Source organism: Peromyscus eremicus, chromosome 22 (assembly GCF_949786415.1).
Source record: "Peromyscus eremicus chromosome 22, PerEre_H2_v1, whole genome shotgun sequence".
Lineage (NCBI taxonomy): Eukaryota > Metazoa > Chordata > Mammalia > Rodentia > Cricetidae > Peromyscus > Peromyscus eremicus.
In genome coordinates, this window is record NC_081437.1 from 18,484,862 (window position 1) to 18,506,984 (window position 22,123).

General features: G+C 41.5%; 1 protein-coding gene across 2 annotated transcripts in view; it reads right to left on the bottom strand.

Moving 5' to 3' along the window:
- Nucleotides 1-22,123, bottom strand: part of Ltbp1 (latent transforming growth factor beta binding protein 1) — a 392,973-nt gene that overhangs the window by 122,022 nt on the left and 248,828 nt on the right. For both annotated transcript variants that reach the window (XM_059248705.1, XM_059248704.1), the window contains exons 10-11: nucleotides 9,652-9,774; nucleotides 2,048-2,215 (exon numbers count right to left, since the gene is read on the bottom strand). In XM_059248705.1, the coding sequence (XP_059104688.1) occupies nucleotides 2,048-2,215; nucleotides 9,652-9,774 (291 nt within the window). The remainder of the gene's footprint in view (nucleotides 1-2,047; nucleotides 2,216-9,651; nucleotides 9,775-22,123) is intronic.

The window sequence follows — 22,123 nt, forward strand, 5'->3', positions numbered from 1 at the left end:
AGGACATCTAAGTTAAATGACAAGCACTATATTTGGAAACTGGGGGTGCTGAAACCCTTCTGAATTGTTTCCAGTTGACTAACCCAAGGACTCGGCCAGAATGGAGCGCTACCGCTGGAATGGGGGTACTGGGGAAGAAGGAGCAAAGAGGGGCGTGTTTTTAAAAAGGTCCTTCAGGTAGTGAGAAGAAATCCACGAAGTGGAGAGGCTACAGACAGTAGCCACCACGGGAAGGAAATGCCAGCGCAAGCTGCTGCTCTCTATATGAGCAGGACAGGGATGACAACTAGCAAAAGCCTGGTCGGTTTCACGACCCAGAGGACAACGGGACATTCTGTACTATTTAATTATCCCACTCGCCAAGAAAAAGGAATCTTTACAATGTCCTCCTTTTTTTGTCTCCCTCCAAGTGGACTGGGTATAGTGTGTGGTTTGCAAACCTCCAACCTCCAGCAGCAATCTCCAAGAGTGGGTGGAGGGGAAAAAAAGACAATGGTGGTTGGTGGTGGTGTGTGGCAGAGGCAAACTCCGCGTACAGCCTGGGCTATGGGTGTTGGAAGCAAATGACCCAAGGCAAACAAGGGGGCTTACGGTCCAGTCTTTATTTCCACTGTTAAAAACTGGAAGTAAAATTAGTCATTTCTCACTTTCACCGAACAAGAAATTGTTCTGAATATACAGGGCCCAAAAATGATTCCTTAAGGAAGAGGACACTTTACAGTATTCCTTTAAAGCATGCTGAAATATTGGATTTTCTAGGGAACCTGCTAGGACAGAGAATTCTTAAAAAAGGGATAGTTCCAGAACAAAGCATGGTTTCCTACCTAAGTACATATTTAATTAAAACCATCAAAGGAGCAAAACTTACTTAAGAATGAAAATTGCGTCACTGATATCATTTTCAAATGTAGTTACTGTACTGTGGGAAGTAGCCCTGATGTACAATCCCCATCTGGGTTATACTTCGTGTAAGGATTAAAACGCTGTCAAGATTGAACTTCAAGAGAAATGGGTTTATGAACAGCAAAGCTTTTTTAGTAATAAGTGTGTTAGACTGCATAGCAGGGCTCTAGAGCCTATGGGAGGAGTCTAAAAACCATCCACTCTATTAATTCACCAACAGCAACAATATCACTTTTGCCTTCATTGTTCCTTTTGATCCTAACCACTACGAAAGGTGAACTACTATATTGAAGTTGACATCTACATTCTGTCTACTGCTGTGTAATTTGCTACTTTCAGACATGACATGGCCCTAGAGATATAATGCCCTCCCCTACCTGGGAAGTGTCTCAAGAGTAAGCAACTAGTGTCGTGTTTCAAAGCTATACCAAGCCAGTGAAAAAGAGACCATGCCTTCCTTGCCTATAAGACGCCCAGCACTTGCAGATCATGGCTCTTTCTCTTCCCTTGAACTCCTTTTGACTCTGCTTGAGAGTTTATTGATTTTAAAAGTAAGGTATCTAGAGAAATTTACCCTCTCAGAGCCCTGGGTAATTATGAACCCAACTGACAAGTAAAGACTCAACTTATTGACACTTGACCCCCTTCAAAGTTCATGGTGGCTTTGGCAAGATCTCCTTTAGAGTTATCTTCGTAGCGTAAATACAAAACTGAATACAATTCTTTGTATTTCTTTGTATTTCAGTAGCCAAGTAAATAAGTCAATGTCCACAAGGCCGTTATTGTGAAACGATGGGCAGTGGACCATTAGGAACGCACATGGCCCTGTACAGCTTTCTGGTTTTTATACTTAACTATCAGTCTTTGAGTTCTGGAAGTTGAGAATAAAATGCAAGGGTTTATCTTCTTGGCTTAACATTCAAAAGGAAGTCTACTGTTGCCCAGAAATAATGGGGAATTCTTTTGTGCATTTTTTTTTTTCTGATTGGAGCTTCTGCAGCTAGGTTTTCTTCAGTAATGATACAAACACATTATACCATTAAAAACAAAACTGGGAAACCAAAAATGACCCAAGCTGCTGAAGTCATTTTGTTCCCGTGGCTGGGAACATTTATGTGTATGTGTGTCGCTGGCCATGGCTTACCTGTACCCGGGAGCGGACATTTCTCACAGTGTGGTCCCCAGGCCTTGCCCACACTACAGCAGCAGATCTGCTTGGTGAGGTGAACAGAGAGAGGGTGCATACACTGCCTTCCGGGGCTGACAAGGCGGTAACAGGGCCCCTTCTCTTCTGACATCACAGGAGGATCCGCTGAAGAAAGAGACAAAGCCTAATGTCATTGAAGAAACGAGTCATCCTGACTTGAAGTTAAAATAAGATGGCCCTTATAGCACGGTGAGAGACCATGCTTTAAGATAAACCCATCTAGGTTAGGGCAATCATTCTTTTTGGCTAAGAGTCCATTCATTAAATCATTCTGGGAATCAGAGCACCAAATGCTATAACTAGTTATTCCTGTACCTGTCTGCATTCTATTTGTAACAAATATTAATATAGGAATGTGTGTATAAGTTAAGCATTTCCACAAATGCCGGCCTGTCCAACCAACCTAGTCATTTACGATTAATCACAACCATGACCCATGACCCTAGACTGCCCGCAGAGGCGGTTCTAGGACAACAATTGGTGAATGTCCAGGCAACATGAAAAACAGGAGTGTGGTTAGTACCATAGACCAGCAGCTGCCCTGTTCAGATGGAGAGCTGGTGGGAGCTCAGAAATAATCCTCACCTAAGGCCAAAGACTATTAATGGCAGGCAGGGAGTAGCTGCTGACCTGCCGAGACACACCAAGTCCCAGTGTAGCAGAGCAGACAAGGTCTCAAGACCTCATTCTGCGCTGCAAAGACAACCAGGCTATGACCATCCAACTCCATCCTTCCCATTCTGGATCTACTGTACATTAGCAGTGGGTGGTTACCACTCAAATGCCTGGCGCACAAGGCTAACCTGAGAGCATGTGTATTTCCATATCTCTTCGCTCTCATGGTATCATCCCGATCTGCCTTCCCTCTAACCCCTGGTTCAACTCATGATTCAACCCCAACTTCCTGCCCTTCTCGCTTCGACGCACATTTCCACCTTTCCTACGGGACTGACTTCCCAGGTTAGATGCTCTAAAAAGAATCTGAATAATTAAGGTGCTCAGCAGAGGAAGACGTGGGGGACATGACTGGCTCCAAAGTGTGGATGAACTCTTGCCTGGTCCCCTAATTTGTAAGAAACTTGCTGTGATGGTTTAAATGGGAAATGTACCCTATAGTGTATGGCATTTGAACCCTGGGTCCCCAGTTGGCAGTGCTGTTTGGGGAGGTTTAGGGGGTACAGCTTTACTGGAGAAAGTACATCACTGGGGGCAGGCAGGCTTTGAGATAACAAACTGACATTACAGGTGAACTGAGGGTTGGAGGATGGGGGTAGATGAAAAACTAGAACACTCCTGAAGATTCCAAACCCACACATGCGCTGAGGGCACGGATCAGGGATAAAGCACTTGCCTAGCTTGCACAGGGCCACGAGTTCAATCCCTCCGTATGGCAGAAACATAACAAAACAAGCAAAATCACCTTCACAAAATATGCCTAATAAAGGCTGCTCTTGCTGCGGTTTGTAAAAGAAGTGGGTAGACAGAAAAGTCTGCAACTCTCCCACTCCCTCTCACACACATTTTCTGGCTTCCGTGCAAGTAAGCTAGGGAAGGTCAAAGGTCACAGACTGAAAGTAAAAGAAAGCTTAGCAGCAGGGTACTAGACTCCCAAAGGAGAGTAAACCCTTGAAATGATTGATGTCGCTCACATAATACACATGGGCACTTATGAGTGTGTGTGCACACATGTATATATACTCATTAGAACCCACACACAATTCTCATGCAGCTCACAGAGGATTTTGCTCCAGAATTTCCTTCCTCAAATGACTGAGTCTTACTTATAATCCATATTCACACAGAAGCAATGTCAAGACCAGAGCCTATTTTATACACAACGGGGCTTAACTATAAAATTAACCACATTAGTGCTGCTTCTAGGTCTGAGGGCCACGGGCAATTCAGAGCAGACCAGTTTCTTCCAATTCCCAGCATTTGTCCTGTGACGATCAATATCAATTGTTGTATTCTGAATGGGAAATGCCACCCACAGCGTGTTTGAATGCCTGGTGCCCAGCTGGTGATATGGTTTCAGAAGGCTATGAAACCTTTACAAGGTGGAGCCTTGGGAGCTCTCCAAAATTACATAATGGTCACTTGTCAGTTCAGACCATTTCCTTCTTCCTGACTCAGCCTATGGAGTTCTGTGACTTATTGGCCATGTGACTCTTTGCAAGAACCTTACTTTAGCCCTTTTCTGCCTCAGTTTCTTCACTTCTAAACCAGGAAGAATAAGCATACAGCTCAGGGAGATCTCATAAATACTACATGTGACAGTCTGTGCACAGGACCTACAGTATGGTCAGGTACTTATTAAGTACACAATGAAGATTATCACCACCACATTTTCTCAGAGTTATCACTATTATCTGGGAGCAAAGAGATAGCACAGACCTGTCTATCCCCCAGGCCATGGTGTCATGGCCTATAAGGAAAGATAGGGTCCCTGAGCTGAGGTAGCCATAGAAAAGGTAGAAAAAATAGGAAGCACAAGATAGATGAAGAAGACGGAATGACTTCCTAGAAAGTCAAATGAGACGAAAGACTTCAAGCTGACAGGCTCCACTTGGTGGCCTGAGCCAACAGTGTGTATGTGGGCAACAAATAATCAAATAAAAAAAAAAAACCACTCAGTTGGCCAGGAAGCCTGATTTAGAGAGACATTAGGAGAGTTAGAAGAAACTCTATTTCACTTTCTAAAACACTAAAAGTAAAATTTAAGGCGGTGATTCTCAATCTTCCTAATGCTTCAATCCTTTAATACAGTCCCTCATGTTTTGTGACCCCCCTCCACCTAAACCATACACTTATTTTCATTGTTTCTTCATAACTGTAATTTTGCCACTGTTATGAATTGTAATGTAGATATCTGTGTTTTCTGATGGTCTTAGGAGACCCCTCTAAAAAGATCATTTGACTCCCAAAGAGGTCATGACCCAAGGGTTGAGAACCACTGATCTACAACTATGCAGTTCAATACATCAAGTAAGAGGCAAATATTACTAAATAAACCTTATATAAAATTAAAAGTTCAGTTCCTCTGTTTGGACTGACTAATGTCTTCTTTATACAGCAGGGATGCAAATATTTCTATTGCCTCTGATTGTTCTACCAGATGGCTATTCAGCTTAATGTTCAGCATACTTTTCCTGAAATGGGCCAGATAACAAATATTTTAGGTGTTGTAAGCCCCACAGTCCCTGTTCCAACATCCTAACTCCACCATGATTACTACAAGAGCAACCTTAGACAACATGTAAATGGAGATGGCTATGTACCAATAAAACTTTATTTACAAAACCAGACAGCGGGTAGATTCGATCCATGGACTGCAGTTTGTCAACTGCTGACTCAGAACCCTAAATCTGGATGCTCCAAATCCTAGCATTAAATCTCAACTGTTGGTTATTAGCTATGTGATCTGAAGAAGTTTCTAAAACTCTCTTAGCTCTAATTTCTAGTGTGTGAGACACAAACAATATTAAGACATTTGATAAAGAGGGTGGAGAAACTAGCTAGAAATCATATATATATATATGACTGGCTTTTTAGAAAGAAGCTCCTCTTCTTTGTCTCATGACCTCTAGGGCAATGGCAGAAGTTCCTGAGCACATCTCCTTCTTGGCTTCCTGTTTCTGTCAGTTAACTCCAAGTTCAAGGATGGGGAATACATAAAACCTCAAAAGCCCCAAGGCAGATTTCTTTCATCTGGGGACCTTTCCTGAGCTTCAGCAGCAGTCAGTATGGGATGCTTAAATGCCCACAGAAAAACAAGTGCAGCTTCAGAAGGTAGAAAGTCTTCCTTGATGTATTTTACCTTTCTTCAAATTATTGTGATAAGCCCACTCTTTTCACTTTTCCCCATAAGACAGGCAAGGGCAGGCTTGGAGTATACTGTTCCAGCACCCTAAGCCACAAGCACAGGTCAAAAGAGCCAGCAAACATCAGCATTCTCCTCCTCTCTTCTTTTTGACTCCATGAAGTCAAGGACAGAGAGTGGGCAAGGCAAGAAAAGCAAATGGCTGCACCCTTTGGCTGGAGTCAAGGAATGCAGAGGGTGTTCACCTTGCTGCACTCAGGAACACAGAGAGCTTCCCAAAGCTCCTCATTTCATGCTGCTGAAGCAAATGTTGTCGGTCTCTACCACATGCTTGTACACTCAAGCCTTGGCTGGCATGTGCGTGTGTGTGTGTGTGTGTGTGTGTGTGTGTGTGTGTGTGTGTGTGTAAGCACTTGCTCATTTTCTAATCTCCTTTGCTACTCTCCCATGACTATGAGGCTACACTCTCTGTCCCCACTTATTGAGAACATCACAGTTCTCCTCGGATTCTTTCCAACTGCCTTCAGACTCTTCAGCAGTTTCTTCATCAACAAACCAGGACAAATAGGTACAAATCACAAACCCTGAAGGAACTGGACACACATCCGTGATACCACATGTGGTAAATTCAGAGAAAGAAAAGAAATACATCTGTGGACTCCAATGCTGGAAAAGGGCTCAATTTTACCTCTGAGTTCTAAACTGGAACACTTAACTAGCAACAAATAAATATCCTCTTAATACTTATCATTTCAGCTGTTGCAGCTGAACCGTAAAATTGAATTATTTATTTTTCAAATAAGAATGGATGGTTGTTTAATAAGTTCAGAATTATTTGGGCAATGACAAGGAAAATAAATTCTAAGGAACTGTGCAAGTGTTTCAAAATTCACATTGGCAGGTCTCGATGATTTCATTAAAGCCTGGACGTCTGCCCTGATGTCGTGCTAGACATCAGATCTTGTCACACTTTCACAAGTCTGTGGCCAGTTCTCCAAGTTTACCTAATCTGCAACCTTCCATGTGAGAATTCTAACCAAACTATGTCAAGTAAAAAGTCACTGACAACGAATTCTGCATCAAAGCTCTTTACGATAATTATTGCTTACGTTAGAAACCTGTTTAGAGGTTTATGTAGTTCAAAGTAGCTGAGAGACACCTGAAAATGACCTGAACATTATCAACAGTTTGGTTTGCACCCTAACATTCTAAATCCTTACATCATGTTTTCAAACATGGCTTGTATGAAAACTTTACAGTCTAATTTAGCCACCTCCAAAAAGCCCTCTGGTTAGGTGCCTGTCTGCTTCAGATCAGAGCCGCCCACAAAAAGAACACAGAAAAGAGAAAGAAAGAAAAAAGACTTACGTGCACAATTTCCTAATCTGCATTTGTCAGTTTGTAAAGGAAAACAGCAATCATTAGTAACAATGCTTCAAAAGGCTTACATCTACCAAATAGGACTTCGTCTCGTCATTTCTATATCACAGCTTAGACAGAGTTAAGCTGCGCTAAAGCTGAAGGACCATGTCATTGGGAAGAAGAGTGTGTTTTCACTTGATCAAATGTGAGGCAGGAAAAGCAGGCTGCAGCTTAATAAAAACCAAATCCACATTAGAAGAAATTCAAAGGGCCTAGCTGGACGGAAACATGCAGAATCACTCTTCAAGTTACCTTTGTACCATTGTACACAGTTTTTTTTAAATGTGCATTGTCTACCTACTTTCCTAATAAAAGGGTTACAATGAAATATGGCTATCTTTGAAAATTCTGCATTTGGAGACCTGGAGAGATGGCTCAGTGGTTAAGAGCTCTGGTTGCACTTCCAGAGGACTGAGATTCTATTCCCAGCATCCACATGTTGGTGCATAACTGTCTATAACTCCTGTTCCAGGAGATCCAGTACCGTCTCCTGGCTTCTGTGGGCACCAGGCATATAGAGGGCACACAGACATATGTGGACACAAAACATCCATATATGTTAGAATACAAAATGATATTTTAAATCTTCATTTAAGGCCAGGGAGAGAGCTTAGTTGGTAAACTGCTCACCCTGTAAGCATGAGATCCTGAGTCTGATCCCAAGAATCCATGCAAGAAAAATCTAGGGGTGAGGCTCCTGCTTATAACCCCAGTGTTGAAGAGGTACTTCAGCACAGAGAGATGGGGATCCCTGGGAGTCACTGGCCAGACAATCTAGCCTAATTGATAAGCTCCAGGCCAATGAGAGTCCCTGCCCCCAAAGAGCGAGGTAAATGGTGCCTGAGGTATGCTCTTGTCTACATACAGACACACATATACACACCACACACATGCACACACATGCATGCACACACACACAGGCTATACTTTGGAGGCCTTTTTACCTCAGGTGCATCCAATCCAATTGGCATACAGATTGCATAATCTATGTTGATCATATAAATACCCTAGTAAATATCCTGGATTCATTTTCATGAAGAGGGGGCCTCTTGGGTTAAACCATACTTCAATGTTAGAATATGTGGCTTTATGGGAGACTTTTACCTTTACTTTTACTATATAGGAAAGAAAACCCCAGGGACATTCCCCCCAAACCACTAGTGTCCCTTTGGGGACCTTTTGTAGATTCAGAGGACATTAGAACAGGGCCAGAAAATCTGAAATGCGTGGGCTTCAGAATGATTTTTCCAGGCTTTTCCAATTGAGAAACCTCATTAAAACAGACTCTGGTGACTCAGGATTTGCAATCATTAAAGGCAGGAGCTGAGACCAAGTCTGAGCTAGCCTAAAGAAGGCTTAAATATTCATGAAGAGGAAAAAAAATCTGTTTTTTATCTCCCAGAACCACAAAGGACTGATGTACCTGCTGTGGGATGTTCTGTATGGCAAATGTGTTGCTAATTAGTCAATAAATAAAACACTGATTGGCCATTGGCTAGGCAGGAAGTGTAGGCGGGACAAGGAGGAGAATAAAGCTGGGAAGTGGAAGGCTGAGTCAGAGAGACACTGCCAGGCGCCATGATGAGAAATAGCATGTGAAGATGCCGGTAAGCCACGAGCCACGTGGCAAGTATAGATTAATGGAAATGGATTAATTTAAGCTGTAAGAACAGTTAGTAAGAAGCCTGCCACGGCCATACAGTTTGTAACCAATATAAGTCTCTATGTTTATTTGGTTGGGTCTGACGGCTGTGGGACTGGCAGGTGAGAGAGATTTGTCCTGACTGTGGGCCAGGCAGGAAAACTCTAGCTACATGTACCTATTTCAATAAAACTCTTTTCTCCCCACCCTCCTTTTTTTGTTGTTTTTTGCTTGTTTGTTTGTTTGTTTTTCAAGACAGGGTTTCTGGGTGTAGCCCTGGATGCCTGGAACTTGCTCTGTAGACCAGGCTGGCCTCACCTGACTCTGTCTCCTTAGTGCTGGGATCAAGGCATGGGCCACCACTGCCTGGCTAACTTTTCATTTTTATCCAAATCTATTCCCTCTTTATGATTATGCCCTATTCTGCGTTTTTGCTGTGAAGGACTTTTGAATGCAGTTAAAATGCATCTTGGAGACGGTCCTGTGATATGGATTTAGTTTACCGTATTAGCTTGGTCTCCCTGCTCTTGTTCTTTATATTTATGACATTTTCTTCCATATTTTCAGCATCCACTTGAATATTTTCTTCTTTTGGATAACCCCCGCCCCCCCAGACACATGATCAAAATATAAAAAGCCAAACTGATGATTACTTACGAACACAGCTTGAAAAGGTAGGGTCGGGCCCAAATCCCATTTTGCAGGAACATCGGTAGCTGCCCATGGTATTCAAACACTCACCATTAGGGCATACACCTTGTAACTGACATTCATTAATATCTGCAAGAAAGCAAAAGCCGTTCAGAAGGAGCAGCCAGTCAAACTCTGGTACGCAGATTCCGGCTGTTCTCATGTTCCCTTTCTGCTTGGCTGCAGTAATCTTGGTTAAAGTAAACAAAGGGAGAACACAGTAGGGACAGAGGAACTAAAATTAAAATGACTGGGTCTTCATTAAACATTTGCAGTTGTATCACTAGTTCTGATGCACATACTAGTCTTAAGTGCGGGGAATGCACCAGCAAACAAAACTAACCAACTAACAGGGCCATCTTCACAGAGCTTTTATATTAGTGTATGCTGAGCATTGTGGAGCACAAGGTGAGGCAACAATCCTTATTCTGGAGACACTGACAGCCCAGCTGTGCATAGAATATGTGAACTGCTCAAGTAGTCAAAGAATAGTATGGTACCCAAACTAGAACTACTAGAAACTGACTCAGTTTGGAAACTGCCTATACAGACAGTCAAGAGACCCTGAAAAAGGTTAGAGGCAGTGTTGGGGGTGTGTGAGACTTCATCAGGGTAGAAGTTGGGTGTGTGTGTGAGAGAGAGAGAGGGTGCTAGGATGGAAGGAATATTCACATAGGTAGAGACTGAAGCATGAGCATAGAGATTGGCCAAGGGAAGGGACTCGGGAAATTGTGAGTCAAGCCACTTAATGGAAATAAGATTTATCAATAAGATAAATAGGATTTATCAATAAGATAGATAGCTGCACACAGAGCTGGTACATGCCCGGCTGGACTTGGATTCAATCTTACTGAGAACAGAAAGCTATATTGAAAAATTTTGAGTAGGAAAGCTCTGTTATCAACAGTAGACACCAGGGTAGTTCACCTGGCCAGCCTATGGCTTGGTGAGCAGAGGACACAGGACAAGCCAACTGAAAGATGATGAGCCACAGTGATGAGTTGGTGATGAGCCACAGTGATGAGTTGGTGATGAGCCATGTGGGCGACAGTCAGCATAATCAGGAAGATGAGGAAGGCACAATTCATTTTTTAAAAGAACAACTGACAAAGTATGACATTTGACCGGGTCACCCAAGGCTAGACAGAAAATAGATAAGAGGACTCAAAGATGTCTGGAGAGCTTTAATATGAGAAAAGAGGAAAGGCTTGTGAAAGGAGAATGCTTGAAGATGAAGAATTCAGTTTCACAGTTAAAGGTCATATTGTGACACCCAAGCAGAAATATCCAGCAGTAGAAGATTCTGGAACAAAGTGAAAGAGGTATAGTATGCCTGGAAATATAGAGACTGCCCCACGGTCCAGTCCCAGAGAAAATCAAAATGAGCTGAGAGATAATACACAAATGTGGTGAGTAAAAACTAAATCAAAAGCTTATATAGTCCCTTGTAAATGTAATGAAAAATGAAAGAGAATGAATAAGTTAAAAATGAAAAGCCAGTAGCCATTTTTATTTGATCCAGTGTGGGCTATGAAGCTTAACAGTTAACAGATGTTGGCTGTTAGAGCTTCTACGTCAAGTAATATTTACGTCTTTCCATCAGGAATTCTTTGGCAATCTTTTTTTATGCAGGGTCTTAAAATATTAATTTCCTAAATTAAGACTGGATGCAATGTTAGAAAAATATTACAGAATCGTCATATAAAAGTGAAATACTTCCCTTGATTAAATCATTATTTAAGAAAATATTATTTAAACATGGATGCTAGATGTTCTAAAAATTCATACTTATCTATGTTATACATATTTCATCTAAGACACACACTTTTTGAATTTTTATTTTTTAATCCTTTTCTGTGTATATTCATTGTATGAGGTATTAGGCTCTGTGAGAACATTTTCATATAAGTATATGTTGTATGATGAACAGGTTTTTAGTTAGGGACAAACTGGAACTTGGTACATGACATACAAATGAGAAATTAGTACAGACATGTTATATAAGCTCTACAGACTGCCAACTGGGATGGCAGGAGATAGGGGCCGCTAGATTACACCCAGAAGAACACCAGGCCCAGCACCTGGTGGTCTTCTTCTTTATCAGGCTGTGTAATGTGCTGTAACAATCATTTATGTGTGGCATGTCATTGAAAATATTCCCCATAACTCATTCTTCTTAAGAAAATCACCATGAAGGACCAGGAAGAGAGCCAAGTCCAGTTGGAGCTTACACAGTACAAGCAAAGACCTTATCATAGGATCCAAGTAAAGCCTGAGGTTTGGGTAGCCAGCCAGTCGAGATCAGAAACATCAGACAAAAAAAAAATATTCATTTTTCTATTTCTCCCTCACGTCTCTACTGGGCTATGATTGTTAGCCTTCTATTCAGTGGCATTTCTACAATACATTCCACGATCACTTCTTGGGAATCAGAACCTTCCTTTGTTACAAGGCTTTTAAAGGGCCTTCATCTAGCCTCACTGTTGCTGACAGGTCAAGGTTGAAGGTCCTCCATCTTCTGACCCATAAATGCCTCATTTATAACAACTGACATCCATCTTCTGATTCATGAATGCCTCATTTATAACAATTGGCATGAACTCCTTTCCAAAGCTTCTCCTTTGGACCTTCCACAGCACAGATCACAGCCTTAGCCATGATGCCTTGGGACATAGGGACTAAGAGTTCAAACTAAACAAGTAATAATAAGGACCAAGAGACCTATGGGTGGAGATATGAACAGGCAAGTTGAGGGCGGGAGTCATGGAAGAGTCTCCTGATTTCTACTACTCTAGTAATCTTGGGCCACCATATCCCAACAGCCACTGCCCTAACTGACATTAGGAACCTTGAAGCATGACCTTTCTGAACATACTCACAGCTGCCAGGAAGACTCCTACCTCCTTCAGCAGCTGATTGGTTCATATCTTAGCATATATTTCTTACAACATCATGACCAGAGATGCATTATATTTATATTATGTTTCCCCTATTTATTTTACCTGCACTAAAGTACCTCCATCTGAAGTACATAGCTAAATGTACTCAGGTGTGTTGGCACATGCCTAGAATGCCAGCAGCATTTGGAGATGGAGACAGGAGGAGTATATATTCCAAGTCAGCCTATCTCTGAAAGAAATGCATGTGTTTGGAGAGCAGGGAAAGATGTATGAAAGGGTTTGGAGGGAGGAAAGGGAAGGGTGAAATGCTGTAATCAAAATACAGTCTCAAAAAATAAGTAAACAAAACAAAACAAAAGAACAGCATGTATGCATATACTATTATGTAGTCACCACCAAGGTCATGATTAAGAACATTTGTTCAGAGGCTGGAGAGATGGCTCAGAGGTTAAGAGTGAGTACTGCTCTTGCAGAGGACCCGAGTTCAGTTCCCAGCACTCTTGTTGGCTACTCAACTCTAGCTCAAGGAGACTCAACACCCTGTGGCCTCTATAGACACCTGCACTCACATACATGCCCCACACAGACATATAACTGAAAATAAAGAAATAAAATTAAAAAAAAACATTTTCATTGCCTTAGGAAGCTCTATCTAGCCCCTTCCCAGGTGAAATCTCTGCCCCCATGGCTGGTTATTATTCTGATAGCTGCCAGTTGCTTATTCTTGTGAAGCACGTTGCTTATTTTATGTAATTTATTTTACTCTTTACTATGAAGTTTTTCAGTATTGTTGCACACAGTAACTCAGTCTTTTCATGATGTGTCACATGTTTTTCTGTGAGGAAACCAAACGTAACCATTCTAATACTGCATTTGGTTTTTGTTCCCATTTGAGGCTATTATTATCAATGGTCTGTGAGTATTCATAAACACGTATGTGTACACACATACACACTACAGTATCTACTTATATGTACACCTATAGGACTAGACAGGAAGACCTCAGTACTCATTCTCTTGAGCATATATTTAAGAGCAGAATTTCCAGGCCACTAGAGAAGGCTTATATTTACTTTAAAAAGCTGTCCAGGAGTTATGCCAACTTCCACTCCCAGTTGACAAGTCCTTGTCAACTTAGTATCAACCTTCTGACTAAATTCAGTCATTTTGGCAGAGGGCAAAATGTGTCCTTGAGGTTTTAGTCTGCTGTTCTCAGATGAGAATTGACGCCGAATTTTTTTTATATACTTCTTAGCCATTGAGATGTAAAACATCTTCTGCTGAAGTGCAAACACTTACAGGAAGTGGTTATAAGTTTGGAGGATTGCTGCTCTTTGGGTTTTGCTCGATTTTGCTTGAAATGAGGTCTCACTCTGTCGTCCCAGGCTGACCTAGAATTCATTGTGTAGCTCAGGCTGGCCTCAAACTCACAGCTATCCTCCTGTTCTACCATCCTAAGTTCTGGGATTTTAGGTGTGAGTCACACGCTCCTATCTATCAGAGGGAGGATGGTCTGTGATCCTCAAAGGGAGATGTGATCCACTCCTGCCTAGAGAGCATCTGGCTTTCACGAGGACTGGGAAACTCAAAGAGGATGGATATCAGGGACACTAGACATTCCGAAAGCAATCCCCTTGACAAAGGATTGCTCTGCCCAGACTTACAGAATGCACCGAACATTTCAGACGTGCAAAACAAAGCATTATGAAGTAAGGCAGGATGAGGCGGAGGTGGGAGCTGGCTATGTAAGACAGTCTGGTTTACTCTACGATGTCTCTATCAACAATGTGCAAATCCTCTCTCTCTCTTTTTTTTTGCCATCCTGTCTTCCATCCCCTGTTATATTCTGAGTGGTGTATAGATGGTCTATTACCTTTGTGTTAAAGGAAAATAAAAAAGCCAAAAGCTTGTCACGTATGACTGCTCATTTAGTGTTTCAGAGATCAATAAGAAACATGAACTATCATTCAAAAGACCTTCTGAGGGAATCAAGTTCTTTTGACTTTTCTAAATAAAGGGAAAGGAACTGCAGATCCACAGGCAGTTGAGGGACAAAACACAGGTTATACTGAACATATCCCATCCAGATAAAATAAGCTTACAGACCATTCTAAGTGAAGATGTAGGGGGCCAAAGTTTAACAACCATATGAAATGTGACTGGCAAATTGTGAATCATAATTCCACCCAGACTTCAATTCCTAAGGCTATTTTCCTTACTTAAGAAAAGCTTCTCCCAGCACCACACACATTCAAGGAGAAAAATCTTCTAACTCGATTATAAAATATAAGTAACTGACCCTTGCCAAATACAATAGAGATCAGAAACCTCACATTTTATGGGGTCAACCACATTTCTTTAAGGTACTCAGTCTAAGCCAAAAGTACTTTCATACTCCGTTTAAAAAACAAAATAGGTAAACAATTAGATTTATTCCTTATTCTTCCTCTGCAGGCCACCATGGTCTCTGAGAGTCCATGGGGCCCAATTCTCATCATGAATAGCAAGTGTTATGATATAGCACGTGAGAGGCCTTGGTGGGTGGAGCCATGCAGACAGCACTCAGTGGAGAGTTTTATTTAGTGGAGAGAAGCAAGAGGGGAGAGGGAAAGAGAGAGACAGGGAGGGAGAGAGAGAGAGAGAGAGAGAGAGAGAGAGAGAGAGAGAGAGAGAGAGAGAGAGAGAGAGAGAACAAAGGGGGAGGAGTCCTTCCTTAAAGGATGACATTATGACACTGGGCGGGCCAGGTTATTAGCCGCTTATTGGCCAGGATTCCAAGAAGTGGGTCTGAATGCTAACAGCAAGAACACTGTACAAAGCACCACTCACTTGGCTCAAGAACCAAAGCTAAAGTAAAGGCTGAAGGAGACACACTCCTACAGCCATTCCCGCACACACTCCTGTCTCCAGTCCCAATGCTGTGAGGGCAGGCTAGGAGTTCACAGAGGCCAAGGGAAGAGGCTGACATGGCCGTGTCGAGAAAGCAGAACGTGTGAAGCCACATCCAGCTCACAGAAAGATTTACATGTTTCTCCCCTTCCTGAAAACACTTGCAAGCGGTTTTACCTCTACAGCCTACCAGCGCAGCTCTGACTTTCTTGGGAAGATCCAGAATAAAAACACCATCTAAGTGGTTGAATATTGGCCAAATCACATAACTTAACCTAAAGACGAATGGTCTTCTAAAGGCTGGAGATGTTACTCAGGGGCAGAGAGTAACTACTTGGTATAGACGATGCCTTTAATTTGATACCCAGCCCTGAAGAAAAAAAATAATGTTAAATAATCTATTGTTGAGAGCACAAAGGTCCTTGTGCTCACAGACAGTGCTAGGGAAGGCAGGAATGTTAAACACACAGGGTCGTCTTTTCTTTTTTTTCTTTCTTTTTTTTTTTTTTTTTTTTTTTGGTTTTTCAAGACAGGGTTTCTCTGTGTAGCTTTACGCCCAGGCTGGCCTTGAACTCACAGAGATCCACCTGGCTCTGCCTCTCGAGTGCTGGGACCAAAGGTGTGCGCCACCACCGCCCAGCTGTCCTTTCAAGAGAAAAGATCTATAACTTGTTTTCTGGCCAATGGAGATGGCTAATAGCCTAGGTATCCATTGTGCTATCTTTAGGGCCAGGTCATACCGACCTCTCTCAACCACAACCAGAACTGGACATGGCTAACAGCTCAGATGACCTCTGCTCTATCTGAATGACCAAGACCACACCAGATCCTCCCTTACACCCTTAAGATGACATGTATAGCCTATCTATACAGCCCATCTTCATGCAAGAAGTGATATGTACTTTGAGAAGAGTTTTGATGTAATCATGCCTCCTTGTACACAGGGGATTGTGTTACACCAGGAAACTTTTTTCTAAATTGTATTCTACTTAAATATAAACTGCCTGGTGGCAGACTTTGAAGTCTGAACCAACACTAGCTACTGCACCATTTTGAAATGGATTTCCTTCTTGTCTCACATGGATGGTTACTCTGCCAGCCCTAGTGTTTGCAGAGACCCCCCCACAATCTGTTAAGTAGAGAGTGCAAAAATATAGAATTTAGGAAAATGCATGATCAGAGATCTTCCTGAAACAGCCTAAAGCTCCAGTCCTGGAGAACAGTATAAATAAACCAATAAGATGCAACAAGACTCTTCCTCCTCATTTATACATGCATTGCTCAGCTGTGACCCTTGAACTTCAGGACTATCCTGGATGGCTATGTATACTATTTTATGAAATAATTTTTTTAATCACAAATTACTTTTTAAAGGAGCAAGGGGCTGGCCAATCTAATAGTAGAAATATCCCATTAAGATTCAGCCTCTGGTATAACTAACATATTAAATTTTGTAACATGGAGCAATTCACTAAAACTCCCCCATCTATATTTCCCACCCTTGTAACATGAAAAGGCTAACAGAGATGATCCCCAAGTTACTTGTAGCTTAAATATTCTTTGACTTCGAAACAATCTGCCCATTTCCAGGGCTGAACATGCTAGAGGAATAACAAAATATGGCCTTTAACTCATGACATGTTGAATGGTGTAAAGTATACTCATGAGAAATACATATACATTTACACATCTATTTTCCTACAAGAAAATATGTATGTTTAACCAAGTGAGTAATAATTCACCGCCTTTTCCATGACACAAGTTGACACAGGAAATGAGGCGTGTCTGGTCACTAACAGGCTTTGGGTACAAGCTGACAGTGGCACTTGAGGATCTTTATACAGTGGGGAAACCATAGGGCTTTCTAGAGACCCAGTTGTGTCTGCTTAGCTTTGCTGATGGAGAGAAATCCTAACACAGAATTCCATCAGCAGCGGGACTTGCATCTGAAGACAGAGAAAAATGCCTTGAGACCAATGTTTTCCACAGTCAGATGGATGAGTTGGCTATTTAAGAAAGTACATTGGTGTGCTAGATAGTTTTATGTCAACTTGACACAAGCTAAGTCATCTGAGAGGAGAGAACCTCAACTGAGAAAATCCTCCATAAGATCAGGTTGTAGGCAAGCCTGCAGGGCATTTTCTTAATTAGTGATCAGTGGGGGAGGGCACAGCTCATTGTGGGTGGTACCGTCGTCCCTGGGCTGGTGGTCCTGGGTTCTATAAAAAAAGCAGACTGAGCAAGCCATGTAGAGCAAGCCAGTAAGCAGCACCCCTCTATTGTCTCTACATCAGCTTCTGCCTCCAGTTTCCTGCCCTGTCCTGACTTCTTCCTTCAGTGAGGAACAGTGATGTGGAAGTGTGAGCCAAATAAACCCTTTCCTCCCCAATTTGATTTTGGTCATGGTGTTTCATCACAGCAATAGAAACTTTAAGACAAATGAGATAGGGAAATGGTTGTCTGTAAAGTGTTTGTTGCACAAGTGTGAAGACCTGAATTCAACTCCCATCACCCACATAAAGAAATTAAGCAAGTCTGCATTTCCATGCTTGTGAGGCAGACACAGGAAGATCTTTGGGGCTGGCAGGCCAGTTAGTATAGCTGAATCGGGAAGCTTCAGGCTTAGTGAGAGACCTTGTCTCAAAAAATATTTGGTAGAAAGCAATTGAAAAAGATGTTCAATGTCAGCCAGCCTTTGGCCTGCACACATATGTACTCGCATGCTTATACACCCACATGAACACTCACACATACATACATACGTACATACACACACACACACACACACACACACACACACACACACACACATACACACGCTTCACTTAATTTAAGTGAATTTAAGACTGCTCTCAAAGAGGACATAGGTATGTAGCAGGGCTGCAAGGAAGAATACAGCAAAGGAGGAGGGGCTCTGGGGATGCTATATAAAGACAGCAATCGATAGCATCACCTCAGCAGTCAAAATAAAAGCTGGTTGGCTACAAGCTGTTAAGTGAGAGAAGACAAACACAAAAGAATACATACTGGGTTGAGCATAACGGCACAAGCCTATAATCTCAGCACCCGGGAGGCAGAGGATCACATATTCAAGAGTATCCCGGACTCCATAATGACTTTGGGGCCAGCATGAACTACCTAGGAGGTAGTTCTCTCAATGAAGGAGGAGGAGGAAGAAGTAGAGGAAGAGGAAGAAGAGGAGGAGGAGGAAGGAAAAAAGAAAAAGATGATGACAAAGAGGGGGAGGAGGAGAGAAATAAAAAATAATAACAAATTTGAAAATTTTCTAAAGATACAAAACTAGTCTATGGTTGCAAGAGTAAGAATACTGATTACATCTGGAATAGAGGAAGAAAGTGAATGAAATTCCAGGCAGGAAACAGGGCAGTTCCAAGGTACAAGCTATATTCTGTGGGTTGACCTGGGGAATAATGATACAAGAATGTTTGCTTTGTGATAACTTGTTGAACTAGACAATCATTTGACTCTACCTTGGTATCTGTGCACTGGTCTACCTGTGGATTACACACCCATAAAAAGTTTGTAAATGAAATCATTTCATATATAATATAATCACCAGGTGAGTCTTATTTAACAAATATGATCCTTAAAAATGTGTAAGTTTTTTTTTTTTTGAGTCTAAATAAAATTTGGTCATAGGTACACTTTAGGGAATACCTATAAAGAGCCAGTCAGTGGAAGTTTTGGCAATGAGTATCATTGCCATGAATGTATCAGTTTTGTTCATTATTTTGTTAAAGCAAAACAACCAGTATAATAATAAAATGCTAACAAAAGAAAGGTGCATGGGCAACTCCTTTATAACTCCTTTGAGAGGCTCATCCTGAGTCAGTTATAACTCAGTGAGTTTGGAGAGTGAATTAAGCTAATTACATCCTGCTGACTCAAACTGCTGTCTGAGTGTAGGAACAATATCTTACCCACAGCTCATGACACAGCCTTCTATACAGGGCAGGAAGCCCCATCAATTAACATGTGTGGAACAGTGAATCACTGGGAAGGTTTTCAAGACTATCCTTGGAAAAACTAACATTTATACCATCAGTGATAAAAACTATAAGATATCTTATATTTACATATTTTGACACAATCTGTACCATTTTTGGCAGGTGATTTTAAGATAGAAAACAGTTTTGGGGTTTTTTGTTTTTGTTTTTGTTTTTTAGTCTGTAAAGTCATGAAACTGGTAAGTGATTTTAGGGATGCCAAGAGATGCTTGCTTTTAAAAATTATTTAGCTATTTAGCTCCTAGAAGTACATCTGACATAGTTTGGTTTGGGGGACAGGGTCTCATGCAGCCTAGGTTGGCCTCCAACTCACTACAGAGATGAGACTGACTTTGAATGACTCATCTTTCTACCCCTAGTTCCTAAGTGCTGAGATTACAGATGTTGCCATCATGCCCAGTTTAACGGTGCTGAGGTCCGAACTCATGGCTTCAAAGATGCCAGGCAACCACATGACCATCTGAGCCACATCCCCACTACATTCTGTATTTTTAAATACTCTTATCTCATGATTGGGTGATGGGGAGTGAAGACACTACTGGAAGAGAGGAAGTGTCTAGCATTTGATAATGCAATCAAAAAGTAGGCGTTCCTACTACTACTTCAAGACAGCACTATTTCATTTATTTCTCCTTCTATATCAAACCACTGGCAAAATAACCAAATGACAGATGAAGAACGTCACTCTAGGTCCACCAGGAAACCCAGCCGAATTGCTTGCTATGATAGATGAAGCAGGTTATGCCAATTCCATCTCGCTAAGGAGAGAGGGGCAACTTTCAGAGCGGCATGTGTGGGGATGTGCAATAAATCATTCTCTTGAAAAGATAATTACTGACTCACTAGAGAGGAGAGAGGGAAAAAAAATCCTTAAGGGTCACGATTTGAAAGCTTCTCAAGTTAACATGTGCGCAGTCGGTTCTTTGTTATTCAGCGCACATTGGTAAAAGCTGCTTCGGGAACTGAAGGGAATAATGTTACTCTAGTTATTAATCACTTTAATTTTCAATGTGCTTTGTAAACAGAGAGGACTAGAGAGTGAGAGGACAATGTGGGAGGCACAAGCAATTAGATGCTTAATGGGTTCCTTTTGAATTTCTGTTGGGGATAACAAAATCAAAAAGCTTCAAGGCTCTAGGAAACCCGAGTGTGCATACGTAATTCAAGAAAGTCCTATTTCATCTTGCCAACTAATAATATGACAAAGGGAGGGAAATGAAGCCTTGCTCTCAATAGTAATTACAATAGATTATGCTGAATGAAATCACATTGTTTCATGAGTCCAGCTTCTCTGTAGTGTAATTTAGCAATGCCTTCTTGAGGCACCATGAAATAGAATGTTCTGTGATACTTCCATCCAGAATCCTTGCCAGAAAGCATAATGCTGCTTTGCAGGCCTCCTCCTGAGACCATCATGAGCCAGGATTTGGGGTTACTAACCAACCATCAGAGGATTCGCTCAGCATGCACCACACTGGCTAAAGATCCCTCGGCCATGCCAACAGAGGAAGACACAAAATGCACAAGCATCTCCTGAAGATTCTCCAACCTCTTAAAATAATGGCAAAGTTTCACCTATACTTTTCTTTTCTTTTTTTAAATCCAGGCAGGATCTTTGTGTACAGCCCAGTATGTGGTAGAACTCGCTAGGTTCAGTCCACTTAGTTTGATACCTGTACTGAACAATTATCTAACCTCTATGGACCCCAGTGTCTCCATCCGCAATACATACATAACATCACATACTTCACAAAGACATTTGCGGGAAGAACAGATATTGCTGAATAAACATATCGTACCAGAGAAATGACTGGGATAAAATAAGCAGTTATTAGAATAAAATTAACTAATTGTTAAGAAAATTCAAGTTTAAGGCCAGCCTGCTCCTTATATTTCAAAAAAAAAAAAAAAAAGAAAGAAAGAAAAGAAAAGAAAAAAAAGAAAGAAGGAAATTAGTTATTCGTTTACCACTTTATAAGGTTCTGGACACTGGTCTTAGAGTTTATCAAGAATCACCAAAAACATCTTAGTTTTATCCCTAAGCCATTGGTACTTCCCCCAGTAAAAAAACAAACCAATAATAACTCTCTTATCAATCATAATAAACCCTTTCTTCACTCATACTATTTTTAATCTGTCATGAGCGCTAGATTCTGAGTTCATGAATCAGTAAGGCTGGGATCTTAGTTGGGGCCAATCAAAATCTACCCAGAAAACAAACTTGAAAGCAAATTCTTAAGCCACAACATAAAGAAATAATTTCAGGACTAGGCAGTAGGAAGACATCCTTGCTCTGCCTGAGCACTCTTGGCAGTGATCCCACCAAGTAACTAAATCAAAACTTGATGATATTGAATACTAAAGTAGGCACTGGTCAAATTAAGATATGGTTTCGGCTCTACTCAGCCACACAAGAGATGCTTAACCTTTCAGCATGGCTTTAGTTTCTTCACTCACAGGACCAAGACTAGATGAATTATGAGGTAATCCCTACACATACAGCTCCCCTAGTGAGCTAAGGAAATGAAGCAAAAGTACTCAGGGCATCTCTCATTGAACTCCCTAGCTTTTCTGACTGCCTAGGGGACAGAGGTTCATGGTCATATTTAGTTCTTTCATAAT